Here is an 18,565-nt window from a genome sequence, read left to right on the forward strand (position 1 = left end):
TCACGCTAATTAGTAAATACTTTGAGATGCATGGTAAATAAACTTATAAGGCATTGTTTTTCATACCTGATCAGATACTACTGTGTTGTATGAGTAGTGCTCCACCGCGTAGAACTGGGTGAAATTAGTGGGATTTGTAGTTAGTTGATACTTTGGGTTGTGGTTCTTCTGGCTTTTTGGACACTGTAAATTAATGCTCATGTTACATGCAATTATAATGGCTTATTATTTTTTTTTATCAAGCTAACTACGTTTAATGCTATATATGCCATAACTGGACGAAAAGTTGGTTATGGTATTTTTTTCTTCAGTAATATATTGAAAACCATCAGGTGCTATTATTGTAGCATCTAAGTTGTGAAAATCATCCAAACGGACAGACAAACATATATGATGCCTTATGAACATTAGTTAAAATACAGAATTTGTGCAATGTGTAATGCTTGTTTTTATGACTTATGCATGTTAAGATGGAAACATATCTTCAGAAATCACTTTTCAATTACCTACAACACTGTAAAAATGACATTAAAATTGTAGACCACAACTTGGCTTCATGGTCTGACCGTATGCACTCATTTCACAGCACTGTAGATGTAAATATCTCCCACTCATATTTGTACTTGTAAAATTAAAACCTATGCATTGTAAGTTTGTAATTCTCAAAGTGTTGGTAATTTGTGGTGGTGAAAGAAATATTAAAAACTCTTCTTGATTCGTGAGTATGGAAATTACGACATATATACATTATATAACTTTGATGTTCTATGAAATTGCGCTATTATTACATCATGTCATCTTTTCTCTCACACACACGTGTGTAATACCGGTTTATCTCTCACACTTACGTGTGTAATACATCTCTCACACTTACGTGTGTAATACTGGTTTATCTCTCACACTTACGTGTATGATACATCTCTCACACTTACGTGTGTAATACTGGTTTATCTCTCACACATACGTGTGTGATACTGGTTTATCTCTCACACATACGTGTGTGATACTGGTTTATCTCTCACACATACCTGTGTAATACTGGTTTATCTCTCACACTTACGTGTATGATACTGGTTTATCTCTCACACTTACGTGTGTGATACTGGTTTATCTCTCACACATACGTGTGTGATACCGGTTTATCTCTCACACATACGTGTGTGATACTGGTTTATCTCTCACACATACCTGTGTAATACTGGTTTATCTTTCACACATACGTGTGTGATACTGGTTTATCTCTCACACATACGTGTGTGATACTGGTTTATCTCTCACACATACGTGTGTGATACTGGTTTATCTCTCACACATACCTGTGTAATACTGGTTTATCTTTCACACATACCTGTGTGATACTGGTTTATCTCTCACACATACGTGTGTAATACTGGTTTATCTCTCACACATACGTGTGTGATACTGGTTTATCTCTCACACATACGTGTGTGAAACTGGTTTATTTCTCACACTTACGTGTGTAAAACTGGTGTATCCCATTGAATACATTCGTGTCGTTTGAGGCTGTTTTACATGGTTACCCATGCAACACAACCTCATGACGTCACTATATCCACAAAATCGCTATTTTCTAGATCAAATCTTCACGTTGTCTTCAGAAACTTAACTGGTTTTACTTTAAAAGATGCAAACAAAATGCAACGCATTTTTCATGTAAGGAGAATTGACTTGCTGTCGCGATTTTCTTCGGACTTTTTCATAAAGGCAGAATATCATAATTTTAAAGTTGTAATGTTAATAAAGCCATCAAGGTACGAGAGAAGAAAAATACATATGTGGATATGAAAAGTAGGGATATGATATTATCGGAATCAGAAATGTTGTAAAACCCTCGGAAAGCTTCGGGTATCACTACAGGTTGTGACCCTCAGGTAGATCATCCATATCCTTCATATCTACAGATGGAAGAGTCTTGTAACACAGTTATTTTATACTTGATCAGTCAACAGTCAAAACTCTTTTTTCCTCAAGGAGTTGAGACCGAATAACTGTTTCCCCGAAGCCCAGCATATTCATGTGAAACCAGTCGAAAATATTTCATTTATATTTAACAAGAGTCAGATAACAATATGATATATTATGTTCAAAAAGTTATACCTAAACCATCTTTTAGTAAGTCATATGTTGTCCTCGTTTAGGCATCCATTATCTTTCAAAATCGTAATTTCGTGGCCTTAATTTCACCTTGATTCGTATGACGAGTGTTTAAACTTTAAAAGTAACAATTGTTCGTAAAACAAAATCCATTATCCTATATACCTTTTAAGTATATTATGAATAGGCAAAATATGCATTTGTAAAGAAACGTGTCAGAATATTTACAGTGTACCCCTGAAGTATTTTCTAGCTTTATCATCCACAGAGAGACGTACGCGTCTGTTGATCTTGAGATCTAGCTTTATACCGTTTTTACCTCATTATATCTTGAGATCTAGATAGCTTTATACCGTTGTTACCTCATTATGATCTTGAGATCGAAACCCATGTGGCACAGCTGCAAGATGATAGTGAGGCATTGTGTTTTTACTCCGAAGTTCCTTCAAATTTCAAGCCTGACACGTCTTTTATTGGCACCAGTATTTGATAGGACATCAAACAATTAAAACAAAGCAATATTTAATAACTTTATTGTTTTCATTATTTATCTTGAATACAATAAAAGAAGCATAGAGTTTTCGTTATCGAAGTACATGATTATGATTATGAGAAATGTCAACACTATGGCTGTTATAGATGGGAAGATATATTCCATTTGATATATGAAGTCTTTTAAAGTCGTATAGTGTGTTAAATATAAAGACACCACACATGAAATTACATGTATTTCCACTGAAAAATATACATTTTTGAAGTTATCAGCATATCGAAGTCTTGCACATGTCTGAAATATGCGGTATTTGATTTAAAATTATCCTTTTTCGAACTTCGCCTCGGGAGGTGATATTGATATCCTTGGGGTGACACTAGGCACTGTCACCTTTTGATGCAGGTATTATTAATATAATGATAGACTTGATGTTCTCAATCTTTCTTATACTCGAAAAAAATTGTAAGATATTCAAGAGATAATTACTATGAAGAAATTTATTTTCACAGCGATTTAAGTTTGGCAACTTAAATTTGTTCAACTTTACTTCTATTTGAAATATTTTCGTGATGATTTATGTTCACGATTTCTTGTCTTGTCATCCAGCAAAGACGCGAAATGTGAGTTAGTTTATAGTACAATTTGACTCGACATCACACTGTATTTCATCGAATGGTCATGGGTACTTTCATTCGTTATTTGAAGCTTTTTGGGTAGAAAAACTCGTGATTACTTTCGAAGCTCGGTGTTTTTGTAAAGAGTTAAAACGCTAGGGAAAAGATCTGTCAGCAATCTCTAAAGATTATTAGTCCAGTGAAAATTTCTCGATAAGCATTATTATTAATTGATTGTTAAATTATTACATGCAATTAGTACTTTTTCAACCACGAGGGAACATTAGATAATCATGCATGCAGGTAACTTGTTATACCATTCGCCCTTATTTCAATGATAAATAGACAAATAAATGGAATATTCACTCAATCACACTCTTACTCTAAACAAAATTATCTTGTGTAAAGTCTTATAACATTTTCATCGCATGTGCACGAGACGAGTTACTTTTAAATGTCATATACAACAACTGAATCATCTGATTCGTCCGACGACGAAACCTCGAATTGTTCTATAACCGTCCCTCGTCTTCCTTGCTGGAACACTTTCTTAGCAATTTCTCTTATCGTATACTCTGTCATTCTGTCATCATGAGAATCAAAATACTCGTCATTTTTCAAATATTCATAAAATATAGGTAACAGAGACTTTTGTAGACGCGACTCGAGGTCCATGGTGTTTATCTCGAACTCTTCATCCTTCTTGGGCACAGCACGTTCTGCTTGTTTTTGTTGTTTCACAAACGGAAGTAAGAAAGCGGAAGCTGCCATTCGCTTGAGAATGTTCTTATTTATATTGTTGTTGAGTGATTCCTGATTCCGTTTCTGAGTGACTTCAGTTATTTCTTCAATAGTCCCCATTGTCAATTCAATCAAATCATTTTGAAGCGTTGTCATATCCAGGTAATATCGAATCTGTTCCGTAAACGTCTTTGTAACGGGGTCATACACTCGTATAGTACGTCGTTCTATGATCTCGCTGTTCATAACCGGATCGTAATAATTCAGGATCACGTGGAGGAAATTTTCAAGCAATAGTATGACGGAGAGTTGTTGAATCCGCCATTGTGCGAATTTGTCTTTGAGGATGAAGGAGCAAGTCGCAGACATCATAGCAATTAGCGCATTCACTAGGAGGATATAGGTCGTAAACACATACATTACATACAGAGAGTTGGCCACCCACGTCATTCGGGACACCTTGGGAGAGTTTATTCCTCCTAAACCTAACATCAAGTTGAACATCGTGTACATGGTAGAGTCGAATGCCTTGTCATAAGACGGATCGTCCTCGCTTGAGTCAATGGAAGGAACATTTCTACCCTGGTACATCATGTGGATGGTAGCAGAGAACGAAATCAGCTGAAATGCTATGATCACTGAAAAACGCAGAAAATCTCCGAAAATAACACGTTTGATCATTACGGTGAAGAAGCTGAACATTTTCAGTCCTCTGAGAAAGAACAAGTTGAACCACCATCCAGTAAGAACTGCGATAATAAGAGGTACCCTGTTGTGGTTGTAGTCGATTAGTTGCAAAATGACGTCTGCTACGAGGCCCAGGCCAGAAACCATTATTATACTGATATAGTCCAGATTACACCTCCAGTACAGAAGACGCTTTGGTTGTAGGAACTTTTGGAGGAGAGCTGTAGTACCCAGTACAACGTATACCAGTCCATACAGAAACGAAACCCACGCAAAGAAATCCACGTAGTTCTCTTGGTGTGGGGAGACTTCTGTGGAAGACGGATTTGTAGGTTTGAATCTCAGCTCGGCCAGGTTAACTGTATACGCACTCAACATTATCATGAATATCAAGTGGATTGTCATCCACGCGAAGAAGGTTTTTCTATACATTTCCCATTTGAGTTGGATCAGACCTCGCAGTGGCGGAATTTCCGTAATTTCCACGACATCTTCCGACTTCATGTTGCTTCCAAACATCATTTGAAACACGGATTCCGCCTTCACATTTCTGTAATTGAAAGGAATCTCCATATGCTTTCCAGCGAGGAGTTGAGACTTATAGCTGGTGATCGAATCCACCTCAGTGATATCGAAGTATTTCTCATCGAATAAGCCATCGTTGTTTCGTTCGAAGGAATAGACACCGTCTATATTGAGGATCTGGATGAAGATTTCTATAAGTCCGTATTTTGCCGCAAGTTGAAGAGGTGTTAGGTGGTAGTTGTTCTTCATGTACCAAATATGGCGCAGATCTTTTTCATTTGCCCCCTTGTTCTCGGGATTTTCACAACTACTTTTGCTTCTTAATGCCGTTTTCGTTTTGTTTTCCTTTTTCATTTGCATTTCGTGTTGTCGCTTCTTTCTCTTAGATTGCCTTTTCTGGTTTTCTTCTACGATTTTATTGTGGAGGAAAGTAATCATACGCCTTGCGTCAGCTGTTTTGTTCCGATTGATAACCACATACTTTATAATAGTATGAAATACATTATCTCCTTTCCCGTTCCTCACAAACAATGATGCTCCTCTCCGCAGCAGAAGATCGACAATGCTATACTTGAATGTAAGAGCTGCCACGAACAATGGAATCTGTCCCATCATTAAGGAATTGTTGAATATTTTGCCAGTCGCACGAGCGTTCATCAACGAACGTAGCTTAACTTTTGATCTTTCCGCTACGTTAAGGATCTCTTCACATGCTCGGATCTTACCGGTCACGATCGCAAGGTGCAGTGGCGTTTGTCCTGCAAATTGTCTACTTGTCCTCGGGACCATGATCAGATCAGGACAGATGTCAAGAATGTGAGTGATACATGCGTATGTATTGTCACTTGTCTTCATCAAACAGACGTGGAGGATCGTCTCATCTGTCTCCATTCCATTTTCATCCATTCGTCGCCAACGTAAGAATGCATCTCCGTGGATGTCCTTGTCAAACGTTCGAAGGTGGTCTCTAGCTAAGGAGAAGTTTCTCTTGTTGATTAACCTGTACACGGCATCAATCTCTGTCCGATAGCCTGGAGCTGAAACACACAAGAATTTCTCACTTAAATCGAAACGTCAATGAGTAGGTCACAGATGTGTTTTATTTTTTTTTTTTCGTTCTTTTGATTTTCTGAAACCTACCAGCCAGCAAGGCGAAAAACTTTCCTAAAGAACTGGGTATTACAAATGATATTTCGTCTTTGCATATTACAGAGAGCTACCTCCCTTCCGGATGGGGCCGCGGTGGCCGAGTGGTTAAGATGTACCGACATATTACCACATGCCCTCCACCTCAGGGTCGCGAGTTCGAATCCCATGTGGGGCAGTTGCCAGGTACTGACCGCTGGTCGGTGGTTTTTCTCCGGGTTCTCCGGCTTTCCTCCACCAACAAACCTGGCACGTCCTTAAATGACCCTGGCTGTTAATAGGACGTTAAACTAATCAAATCAAACCCTTCCGGATAGGTATTGATTGTGACGTATTTAGTGAGCGAAATTCACGTTGTTTTCTCTACAACATATGACGTCACGTTCCAAATGACATGACGTCACAATCAATACCCACCCTTAAAGGCAAATAACTCTGTAATATGCAAATGCTGAATAGGTTATGTATATATTTTCTCTACAAATAAGTTATTCCATTGTAATTGATCAAACAGTTTTGTTGTTATAGAATTTACATCGTTGGAAATGCAGGAAGCTTAACGTTCCCAGTTACAAGCATCTTGTATTGCTCAATACCTAAAAATGATTTATGGGTTTTAATCATGTTACCATAAAACCTGTATGTAGTAGCAAAATAGAGAAAAACACAACTATGGCCTTTTTGACAATAACCATACTAACGGCAATGGCCAAACTTGATCGTCAAATAATCTACATAGTAATGTATTTGAAATACTAATGATTGGAGTGATAGTTTTAACCTTTGTGCACTTCTATTCTTTTATTTGGTTTGTTTAGTTTTATGTCCTATAAACAGCCAGGGTCATGTATGGACGTGTCAGGTGTGATGGTGGAAGAAAACCGGAGAACCCGAAGAAAAATCAACGGCTAGCGGTCAGTCCCTTTGACTCACAGGTAGAGGGTTTGTGGTAATATGACAGGACATCATAACCACTCGGTCACTGCGGCCCCTCTATCCTTTTACAACGTTCAGAACGCTCTCTACTTTTACAACGTTCAGAACGCTCTTTTCTTTTACCATTAGCACCGGATAGCATGGAGACAGTAACTACTGGGATGAACGATAGGTTATATATCGTCAAGATATCAGCAACAGTTAAATTTGGTGTAAAGAAATACAATGGGGGGAGTTGGTTTTCCCATCAAACTAATGCTAAATAATGTATAAAAACAACAAGATTTATGTAACACCTTGTATTGCTTTGTTTCACGAAGATTGTTTAATCAAAATGAAATAACACTATAAAACGGCAAGATGCCCACTATTGCAAAATACACAACACGAATATACCGCAGCCTCCCAAAAACATACAAACAAATAACCCAGGCTGTTAATAGGACGTTTAACATGATAAACCTAACCAAACCAGACCAATTATACTACCCAACACTTACGTTTCGATCTCGGTGTCATCGTTTCATTTTCGTTCCCTTTCATCGTCTGTGTGTCCTTAGGGAAATGGACGGAAATTGTCTTCTTTTTCAACATGATATTGTCAGTACTTGGTTCTCCGAACCGGACTGTCACCAAGCGAATCCTTAGTTTTCAAACACAAACGTCATATCATTAAACGACCGAATTCACCCATTCCAAAATATTCCAATGAAGGAAAGTCATGATAAAAGCGGCTTGTTTTTCACTTCCTCAACTCGACAGTACTGTTACCAAGCGAGTCTACCAATGTTGCAAATGGTTGATTGTCCCCAGGTAATGAGTTAATTTCAAAATCTAAGCCATCTATTTTGAGATATTCCAGGTATGAAGAGATATATCAAAGGTAAGTGTAACCATACGATCCTCGATTAGTGTTATCTCTGTCAATACCTGTCATTGAATTTAAAAACCTCTATTCACTGTCAGTAAATACTCTTTTCTCCATTCGCTTTTTCATTGGCCGGACTTGGCATTGGATTATTTTTTCTTTCAGCAGTCCATGCTTTTGTTAATGTTTAATTATGCATAGAAAAATCTACTTTGTGTTAACCATTTAGTTTACTTGTACTATCGATTATATTGAGTTTGTTATACGGCAATCATTTCGATGATATTGGGTTTGTTGTAATGTTGTAAAGACATAATATGGATTATATAGAGGTTGTTGTTCACACGTGCTTCGTGCATTGGACGGACAATTGACAAAGTAAGCCTTTTGTAATCGGGAAATAGATGGAACCAGGCAAAAACATTGTTACTTAGTAGCGGTGCAAATTAACATTTCCAGGCCAGAACTTTTCGATAATGCATTCATTACTCCATAATGTTATCCAATAATACCTTGGTACTTGATGTTGCAGTGTATAATTATTTTATAAACTGGTGCTTTAAATCACAATAAAAATGTAGACTTAATTAATATCGCGAGGAGAAATATTCGCGATTTTATCTTTGATAGCTATTTAAGGGGAGAAATAGAAATAGTTAATAAGGGGAGAAATATTCGCGTATTTGTCGATTACTAATAACAATATCATACATTATGTCTTTCTTGTCATTCATTACATTTTATTCACGGATATTTAAGTTCGTGGAAATAAACGCAAATATAGCGAAATTTTATCCACCGCTTATAAAAGAAACATTGATATGAATGGTATTTAGTTGTGTGCCGCCATTTTAATTCATCAAACATTCAATATAGCCGCCATGACACTTATTTACCGAAGCCTTATATATAGATATTCATTGTTTCTTGTTGAATAACAATTATATTTCATCAAGTGAGGTGGAAAATGCTTCGCACTTGTGAAAAATATCAAAGTTTCCACCTCATTTGCAGAAGACCATCACTACCAGTCCCGCCAAAGGTTATTCTCCCTTGCGATTATTACGTCGTATTTTTATGAGCATAACTTCATATTTCTACACAAAAATATGACATTATTGTGTACAAACAAGTGACGTAACAATCAAAATGATATTTTATTGTCAATGCTGCATTCCGATTGTTCAAAAGCCAGTGAAAATATAAGAAGTTATATTTTTACTCCAGTGAAAATATCAATTATATTTTCACCATAAAACTTTATATTTCACTGGGAAAATGTAATGAAATGTATTATTCTTTATATAACCACGATAAACTTTGTACATGTGTACAAGTGAAATAATACATCAAAACTCTTAAAAACACAAGTGAAACTGATTGGACTTACTATTAGACCAACCTTACATGAAATATAAAATGTGCTTGAAATTTGATCATACAGGGACAATGACAGTGTTTACTTTGTGTAAACCCCATTGATATAAGATCTTTTCAAGGCTTCCGATTGTTCGAAATTTTATGAAGTATCGTTGAAATCCAGCCTTTTGTATAAAGTTCAAGCCGTTATATAATGTAGTGTAAGTGGTGATGGTTTGGTAGGCTTCAATATTGATATTCCACCTTTGACCGGTTTCACGGAACATGATGAAACCTAAATTCAAGGAGGACTGTAAACGAATAAAAATACGTTATAGTCCCTCGTGCAGTGAATTGTGACTTCTGACCAAATTTACTGGTTTTAAACGAATGTTTGCATGTACATGTATATGTTTTACCTTATCCATAAAATTGTCATTATTAGGTCATAGTGACCTATTTTTAACAGTATGTTACATTTTCTAATTTTCGATATATCAGTGTAAAATAATTCATGACAGAACGTTCAAAAATATGATTTGGTTCCAGTAAATCTGGATCAAACAGAAAATTGACCCTCCCGTTTACTACCCCCCTGACCTTAGTGATATGTTATATCATGATGAGCTAGCTCCAGACAGCTGCAAAGCAAATGACAATATTCATTGTTCATGGCCACCAGTGGGCCAAAAATTGACACACTCCTCCTTTGGATAATAACGTTATTGCTGATGTCTTATACCAAGATCATATTACCAATTTGGACCTTTAAATCAAATTGCGCTGCATAAATGCGAACACGCCGGTGACCGATATCCCGGCACTCCTTTGTTCAAGAATCTCAAAATAGATATACAGAGAAAAAACATAACAGTTTCTGGTTTATAATCCAATACTGTTACTGGTTATAGATGGTAACCGATGGCATGAAACCTAAAGTTATCTGTCAGATATATTGGTTATGATAATATGTAAAATTTTGATAATTGGTCTTTGGTGGTGTTATATACTGTAAATTCAAATGATTCATTTTCACGGAGCTCGTATTTCTAACAGTGTTACAAGGCCATTTAATTTCTCAAACAACATGTTAAGACCTCTTTTATACATATTATTTATTCTGTAAAATAACTTGCATTCCAATCAATTTAACTTTTGGCAACATTTCAAGGCGATGTGATTTTTCTATAATATTATGTGTTATTTAAAAGCTCTATTGAACTCGTAGAAATGATGATGTACTGAGTATATGTGGTATTGGATAGGATCGGTCGATTTCTTATTGACTCCATTACAATAGTTAATCAAATGTTCTATATTTTGCTTTGTAAATAAAATTTCTGTCTTTGCACATTACAGAGGTATTTACACTTGCAGGTAGGTATCGGTTGTGACGTCATTATTTTGTAAGCAACAATGGAAATTATTCACGTACCATGTGATACCCGATTACTTTTGTGCGGTACTATTCTTTCTATTGGTGATGGAATGACGTCAAAAGATGAAATTTCAACTGGAAGATTTCAAATAGTTACGTTCCATCAACGCTGGAGATACCTAGTCCCGCACAAACGCTATCGGGTACAGTGTATCACCTTGTACGTGAATTATTCTCATTAAGCTGTCTTCCAATGAAAAATTTGACGTTACACTCACATTAGCATGAAGTAATAATCACTAACTTCCCACAAAGGTAGATAACTCTGTAATATGCAAATGCGAAATACGATGTTTATCTTCTTGTATGTCTGGATTTTGGCGTATAAGCTGTGTAATTGAATTTTAATGAGCCATTTGTATTATGAAAAAAATCAAAACAGTCAAGCCTGTCCATAAAGACCACCAAAAAGGGTCATTTTCGCCAAATGGTCTTTATACACAGATCCAATTGTGTTATAAATGGCCATTTGGGGCTTAAGGCGGCCTTATTAAAACAAGGAGGTCTTTAAACAGATGTGGTCGCTAGTTTTACTGATTTAATATCATTGAGGATCAGTTTTAATAATCAGCAAAGTATTTAAGTCTCAATGGAATATATTGTTGTGTGCTTTAAATAGACTACACAATACAATTTAACACCTTTTATATCGCCCTGGCATTGACTATGAAGTGTTATAAAGGTTGATAGTAGCACAACAAAATGCCTATCCTTCGTTTGATCTTTCTAAACACAATCGTCTCAGGTTTGCTAAATAATGCATCCAATAGTTTTTTGGGGGGATATGTGATAGGATATTTCGAACATATTGTTCATGTGTTATGAAATTCTTCACTTTTTTAAATTGAGGAACTAAATGTAATATGATTTTTAACAATGGTATAATTGTGTATTTTAATGCGTATGACAAATATTATACAAACTTTTTTTATTGAAATAGATATTCTATTATACTTTTCCTCTTGTTTGTAAATTTAGAATACATACTCTCATATGAAACACTCAAACACATTTTTAATCGACTTTAATGATTATTATTCTATCGTTTTCATTAATGTTTCATTTAGGGGCCGCGGGGGCCGAGTGGTTAAGATGTCCCGACATATTACCACAAGCCCTCCACCTCTGGGATGCGGGTTCGAATCCCATGTGGGGCAGTTGCCAGGTACTGACCGCTGGTCGGTGGTTTTTCTCTGGGTACTCCGGCTTTCCTCCACCAACAAACCTGGCACGTCCTTACATGACCCTGGCTGTTAATAGGACGTAAAAATAAATAAACCAAATCATTGAAACAGTTGGTAATGGTATGTCGTTAATTGATAAATTAACATCCATCTACATTGTATCCAGTAAATGTTTAGATGCCTTTTAACGTTTTAATACATAGACACTGAGTGACACTGATGTTTTACAGCGGTTTCGCTACATTAATGCTTGTCTTTTCGGTTCAATTAGGCTATCAATGTTATCTTTCTGACTTTAAAAGGACTAGTCGGGCAAAGAAAACTAGTCTAAATGCGTTGATAGGCCTTCCAAAAGTTCTCATATATTAATACGACGGTCAAGTTCTGCTTATGTTTCCCAGTTCTGACCAATGAAATAAAGAAAGTTGAAAGCATTGAAAGCGAGGCTGCGTGGAAATATAACCACGGACATAGTCAGCCGGGAGGACGTTTTAGAATTTCCACACTTTAAACTAATTTCTTTGTACGCAGACAGATTTTCACGAGATATTTTATTTTTCTATTTCATAAGAAATTATACTGGATACATTCACACCATTTTTACCGACTTTAGCCATCCTTGCCCGACTGTTCACTTTAAAAGGACTGAGATATTTTGAGCGTTCAGTATATTATTTGGTTTGCCGTTAAAAGGTCGGATGTCGACAGCAAAACAGAAATCAGCTATTGTTCGCTTCTGTAAAGGATCATAAATCCTGTGCGATGACTCTTGAAATAAAACATAAACATTATGATATGTTCTCTCACATTGTTCTTTAAATTCATCATTTTATTAATTCAAAATAATTCAACAGTACAATTGTTACATTACAGGGTGTCCCAAAAACATGTCCCGTCTTTTGCATTACTAAACTTTTTTTTTTTTTTTTTTTTTTAAATTCAAAATGCTTTTGAGAGTAGGAGTATCCTATTTTTTTTCTAAATTTAACTGATTACATCATATTTTCCTGTGAAAATATTGCGTCAGCTATGTTGTCACGATTAAGAGCAGATCATTACTTTCTTATGGTATTAACATCAAACTCCTCTGTCTATTGAGACACTTTTTATTTGAACTTATTTGAACTTTATGTCAAACTCGGGACTGGTTTTTGGGACGCCTTGTTTCTTCGATAATGAACCCTTATAATAAACAAATAGATATTATGATGATAGACTATGTAAAAATTATCTCCTTGCCCATTGTCCCTGTTTCTATGATATTTTGATAAATATATATTACAATAATGAAACTTTAAGTTGTACTTTTTATCAAAATTATTAATAAATAATGATTATAAAAAAAATAAAAAAATGATAAATAATAAAATATAAAATTATAGACATTTCCATTTATGAAATATATGTTCCAGTATTTATAATTCTTTCACATTTTTTTATTCTCCAGATTACTGCGTGAACAACTTTGTTCTTATGCCTGTTGAACAGACACACCGGGAAAGCACCTTCACATGTACTAAACAATGAGTAAGCTATGTCGAAAAGTGCATATTCATTGTCTACACAGTTTTGTTAAGAAAACCAGTTTGGCAGCGAGTGCAGTCTTTATTGAGTAACACATAAAATAGTGTGTATTAACGTGATAAGTCAAACACCTTTTGTCATGAAAGTCTGTTCCAGGATTAAGTGATGGGAAAATGCTCTAGCTCTTGTAGAAAATCCACCTAAACCAGTATACGGATATTATCACCCATAGTCATGGAATTAGCGATCTTTAGTGTGAGGATTAAAACTAGTGGATTATCAGATTTTAGTACGCTTTGCTACCATGTCCCCGGTAGAACGCTTCGTGGTCTAACATAATGTCATATTTAACCTTAACTTGATCTATCACTGCATGGTGGCCATCCATTTGCTGACTCGCGCCTGGGTAGAGTTATCTTCAGGGACTTTGGGTAGTTCCTCCTGAAACTCCCGGGTATACGTCTTCAGTCTGGGTCCTTCGATGTCCCTTCGCATCAGAAATTCATTCTCTATCAGAGGTTGTTCATCCTCACTCTTCTTTGGACCAGAAATAGACTCCTCCATGTTTTGTTTGAGTTTCTGATTGACAGTTTTCCTGATTTCCTCTTGTGTCCTCTTCTTCATCACGTCGGTATCCTCTTCGGTAAATGTTCTCTTGCGAGACTTCATATCCAACAGGTAGCGCTGTTGATTCTCCGAAATGGTGTTTGTAATAGGATCGTACACATCCTTGGCGCGCTTTTTCCCTGGACTGCTGGTAAATCGCCGTAGACAAGTGACAAGGAACAGATCCTCGATAAAGAGGATAATGGAAAGCTGTTGTATTCTCCAGACGGAGTACTTTTCCGAGAGCACACTCTCGCAGGTTGAGGACATCATAGCGATCAAAGCGTTTAGTAAAAGAACATACGTCAACAGAACGAAGAGAACGAAAAGAGTCAGAGCTAGCCACTGGACGCGAGCTTGGAACAGGTATTCTATCTCTCCGAGCCCCAGCATCAGGTTAAACATGGTGATTAGTGTAGTGCCAAAGTGATTATCATCGCTACCGTCAATGGTGGGGACATCTTTCCCTTGAAATACTGTATGCATACATGTTGTGAACGCAAACAGCTGGAAGGCAATGATGACGGAAAATCGAAGAAAATCACCAAAAATTACCTCTTTGATCATGACCGTAAAGAAACTGAAGAGATGCCATCCTCTTAAGAAGAAGACGTTGAACCACCATCCTGAAAATAACGCCAGAATCAGTGGGATTCCCTCATGTCTTCCCAACGCCTGCGTTAGTAGGACGTCCACTATTACAGCCAACGCGAAGACTAGCATTAGCAAAATGTATTCCGTGTTGTGCATGTAGTATCTACCCAGATTCGGTCGCCTTAGTTTCGAAATCACACAGAGAATAACGATGATAACGTAGAAGATAGAAATGATAAAGGCGATCCACTGGAATGAGATGAGGAAATAGTGTAAAGTTCTGTTGTGTTTGAAGTAGTTACCTAGACCTGTACCGCTGTCTTCTATGTTAGATTCATGCCAGTAAGACCTCTCCACCGCATATATACTTAGACCCACCATTAGTCCAATCTGAATCAACATCCATAACGAATACAAAGCGACGACGTTCTTCCACTTCTTCTTGATCAACTTCTTCACTGGCATCATATTAATGATAAGAGAGGAGAACTTTCGAGTGTAATTTTTATCAAACATCATCTCGAGGACGGACTCGTTTTCAGGGAAGACGACCTTACAGCTGTTACAACACTCATCCATGTCTTCCTCATTCTGCATCTCCTCAATCTCTGTATTGTAATTGGCAATGGAATCAATTTCAGTGACGTCATAATTTTTGATATCGAACAAACCCTCATCTTCGTTCTGGAAGCAGTACACACCCTTCAGTTCCAGGATGTATTCAAAGACATGCACCAGTTGATGTTTTGCAGCGAGTTTCAGGGGAGTTAACCCATCTCGATCTTTCATCAACCACAGGTGAACATAATTGTTTGAACGTTTCATGTTTTCTTTGATGTTCTCTTCGTCTGGATTGTCATCGTTTTCTAGACGTCGGATATCCTCCTCTTCCATCTCGTTCTTCTTCTGTTTGGTAATGTCTTGAAGATGAATGTTGAGGTGGTCCATCATGCGTTTGATCTCGTCTTCCTTATCCCTCTTCCTGCTAAGATACCGTATCATGGAGTGGAAAATCGTATCGCCACTTGCATTTCTCGTGCAGATGTTCGCTCCGAATTCAAGTAACTTGTCTACCATAGCGAAATCCAACTTCAGCGCTGCGACAAAGAGTGGCAATTCGCCCATCATAACAGTTCCTTCGAATCTACTTCCGGTTGCGGCAGTTGCTAATAGATTTTTCAACATACACGATGGCTCACGATCTGATTCTTCATCATCCTCTCGACTTTTCATGATGAGCTCATCGCACTTTTTAGCGGTTTTGAGGATAAGAGTTATGGCGGCATTGTTGGCACGCGTGATGGCGATATGTAGGGCGGTCTGGCCTTTGTACTCGACACCAAACTTGGCCTCTGATACCAGTCCAGGGAACTTGTCCAGTATAGCGCTGATTATAGCGCCAGTGTCATATTTTGCTGCGTGATGGAGGATGGTTTCATTGGTTTTGGAAACGTACGCTCTTCTGGATTTGGTGAGTCTTTTGTCGAGTTGAAACTCTCTGATATCTAGTTGCAAATCTACGAACCTATGAATCGTATCCTTTGCTTCGTCCAGATCTTTCTCTTCAATGAACCCTTTCAAAAGTTGAATTAGCCTGTTTCCTGTAAAACAAATAATTGATATAAGCGTGTTTCTGGAAGAGAAGAGGTTTAGCGATTTAGTGTGGCTACAAAAAGCGAAAAATGCCAACTTTATATCTACATTTTTAAATGTTAGAATGAATCGTCATTTGCCTTCTGAAATTAAAAAAAAAATAAAGCAAATTGAAAATAGTTTCTCACAGCATATCCAGGCATTTATTGACTATATTCATTGCAAACACATATACATTTGTAAAACCAAGTCAATATTTTTTGCTTTATTTTTTATATTAATCTTTTGTATTTACATGTTTTTAATCCGTTGTCATACATATGCCACCTACTAAAACACAAATGACACACATAATTGAAACATATTTTAAAATGAAAGTACAATGTGCCCCTCTCTGGCAAAGACGAAACAAGATGAATACAGACAAGCCCTTAGACTTCCCATGCTTGTAATTTTGAAGACTTACCCTCTTCATAAGTATCCTCGCTTTCTTGGGACACCGAGTCCCTATAAGCTGGCGGTTCTCCATTTTCTATTAGCGTTCTGAGATGGGTCAGAGAGGCAGGATCCAAGTGGTAACCCGTCTCGCTGTCCGCCATTTTCGAATTTTATTTATACTGAACGATTGATCTGACAATACCATGGTTTGTGTATTGGGATATTCGCATGCCGTGATATGCAGTGTGTTTTCTAGGGGTGACGAAGAGAGAGATTAAGCATTATTGATTATACTTTTATTTGAATATGCTGTAATACTATGTGTAGAAGTTACTTGGAAATGAAAGAAAATAAATAAGAAAATGGGTTATATATATATAGTGAGAATTCTAACGCAGGTTAAGTCCTGGTAAAAAATTTAAAGAGACCGATTTTTGCCGGGAACGTAGATCTCCCTCCTCGACACCCCTGGCGTGCAGAGCCACCGACCGTACGAGTATCATTTGTATTTTAAACAATATAATGAGATAGGAAATGCGATATGTGTATGAATTGTATGGGACATGTCAGCGTAATTACTCATAATGATTTAATCTCTACCAACAAACCAATACACTAGGTAACTAAGGACTCGGATCGGAGGTAGTAACGACACCTGGTGTAGTCAGCGTCCTCTGAACCCGGTATGGGAGGATGAGTTATCGCCCTTCCTTTAGGCTGTAATTTAGTTAGTAAAAATTAGTGTATTCTTTATGTTATGAAATGATATTTTAAAAAATCGACTTTCTTTATCTTTTATTTTAATTTTTATAAAATGCATTACTTTTACATTGGCGAAACTCATTAATTTACATTTGGATGCATTTTTATTGCGATTAAGAACAGCACGGGAAAAGTGAGGGATTGTTTTCCAAAAACACGTTTTTCCATGAAGCTGACAGTGTAAGTTGAAATTATTTTTATAGACCGATTCAGTGTAAATAATAGCCTTTTTGTGTGATAACTGGATATCTATGGTGGCTGATTTATGCCATTTCGTCTTTTTGTCTTTTCGCCCCGAAAAGACGAAAATTAACAAATTTAAAATTCGTCTTTTCGGGGCGAAAAGATGAAAAGTCAAACACGAAAACCACGCGAATTAGCGCCTTTAATTTTCGTCTTTTCGCCTTCAAAAATCCCGTCTTTTCGTCTTTTGCCCGAAAAGACGAGATTTAACAAACCTTAGATTTCGTCCTTTACTCATTTCGCCCCGAAAAGACGAAAATTAACAAATCTTAAATTTCGTCTTTTCGTCCTTTCGCCCCAAGTGACTTGGTGAAAAATGTAATCAAAAACGTAGATTTAGACCTAGGCAAGCTTAAATAATATTTGTCGGTAAAATAAAACACTATCAATATCAAATTTGATATGCTTATACAAAGTAATTTCAAAATAAAATATTTCAATAACAGGGTTCTCCCTTGACTATCATGATAAGCTAACATGTTTTTTAATACCTGCTAGCCTAGATTCTATGTGAATTGTTATCGTATGTGAAATAGTAGATTTAGTTCATTGTACATAACGATGTTTCAAAGAAAAATACACTTTGATAATTGATAAACTCGTCATTACACTGCTGCCAATGTGATTGCGTTCAACATGTTGTACGACGGGGTTACTTCCCTTTTGATGTTTCTTAATTTTCCAGTAAAATTGATTGTT

The 18,565-nt window shown here is 36.7% G+C and overlaps 2 protein-coding genes across 2 annotated transcripts; both read right to left on the reverse strand.

The window, feature by feature from the left end:
* Window positions 1-2,638: 2,638 nt before the first annotated feature.
* On the reverse strand, window positions 2,639-8,168 carry LOC138321541 (transient receptor potential cation channel subfamily V member 5-like). The gene is made up of 2 exons (XM_069265290.1): window positions 7,758-8,168; window positions 2,639-6,212 (listed from the first exon to the last, which is right to left on the reverse strand). Exons 1-2 carry the CDS (start codon window positions 7,849-7,851, stop codon window positions 3,673-3,675), a joined length of 2,634 nt encoding a protein of 877 aa, XP_069121391.1. The 5' UTR covers window positions 7,852-8,168; the 3' UTR covers window positions 2,639-3,672.
* Window positions 8,169-12,900: 4,732 nt separating this feature from the next.
* On the reverse strand, window positions 12,901-17,074 carry LOC138321542 (transient receptor potential cation channel subfamily V member 5-like). The gene is made up of 2 exons (XM_069265291.1): window positions 16,890-17,074; window positions 12,901-16,431 (listed from the first exon to the last, which is right to left on the reverse strand). Exons 1-2 carry the CDS (start codon window positions 17,020-17,022, stop codon window positions 13,997-13,999), a joined length of 2,568 nt encoding a protein of 855 aa, XP_069121392.1. The 5' UTR covers window positions 17,023-17,074; the 3' UTR covers window positions 12,901-13,996.
* Between the last annotated feature and the right edge of the window lie 1,491 nt (window positions 17,075-18,565).

The sequence above is a fragment of the Argopecten irradians genome, chromosome 4 (assembly GCF_041381155.1).
Source record: "Argopecten irradians isolate NY chromosome 4, Ai_NY, whole genome shotgun sequence".
NCBI classification, from domain to species: domain Eukaryota; kingdom Metazoa; phylum Mollusca; class Bivalvia; order Pectinida; family Pectinidae; genus Argopecten; species Argopecten irradians.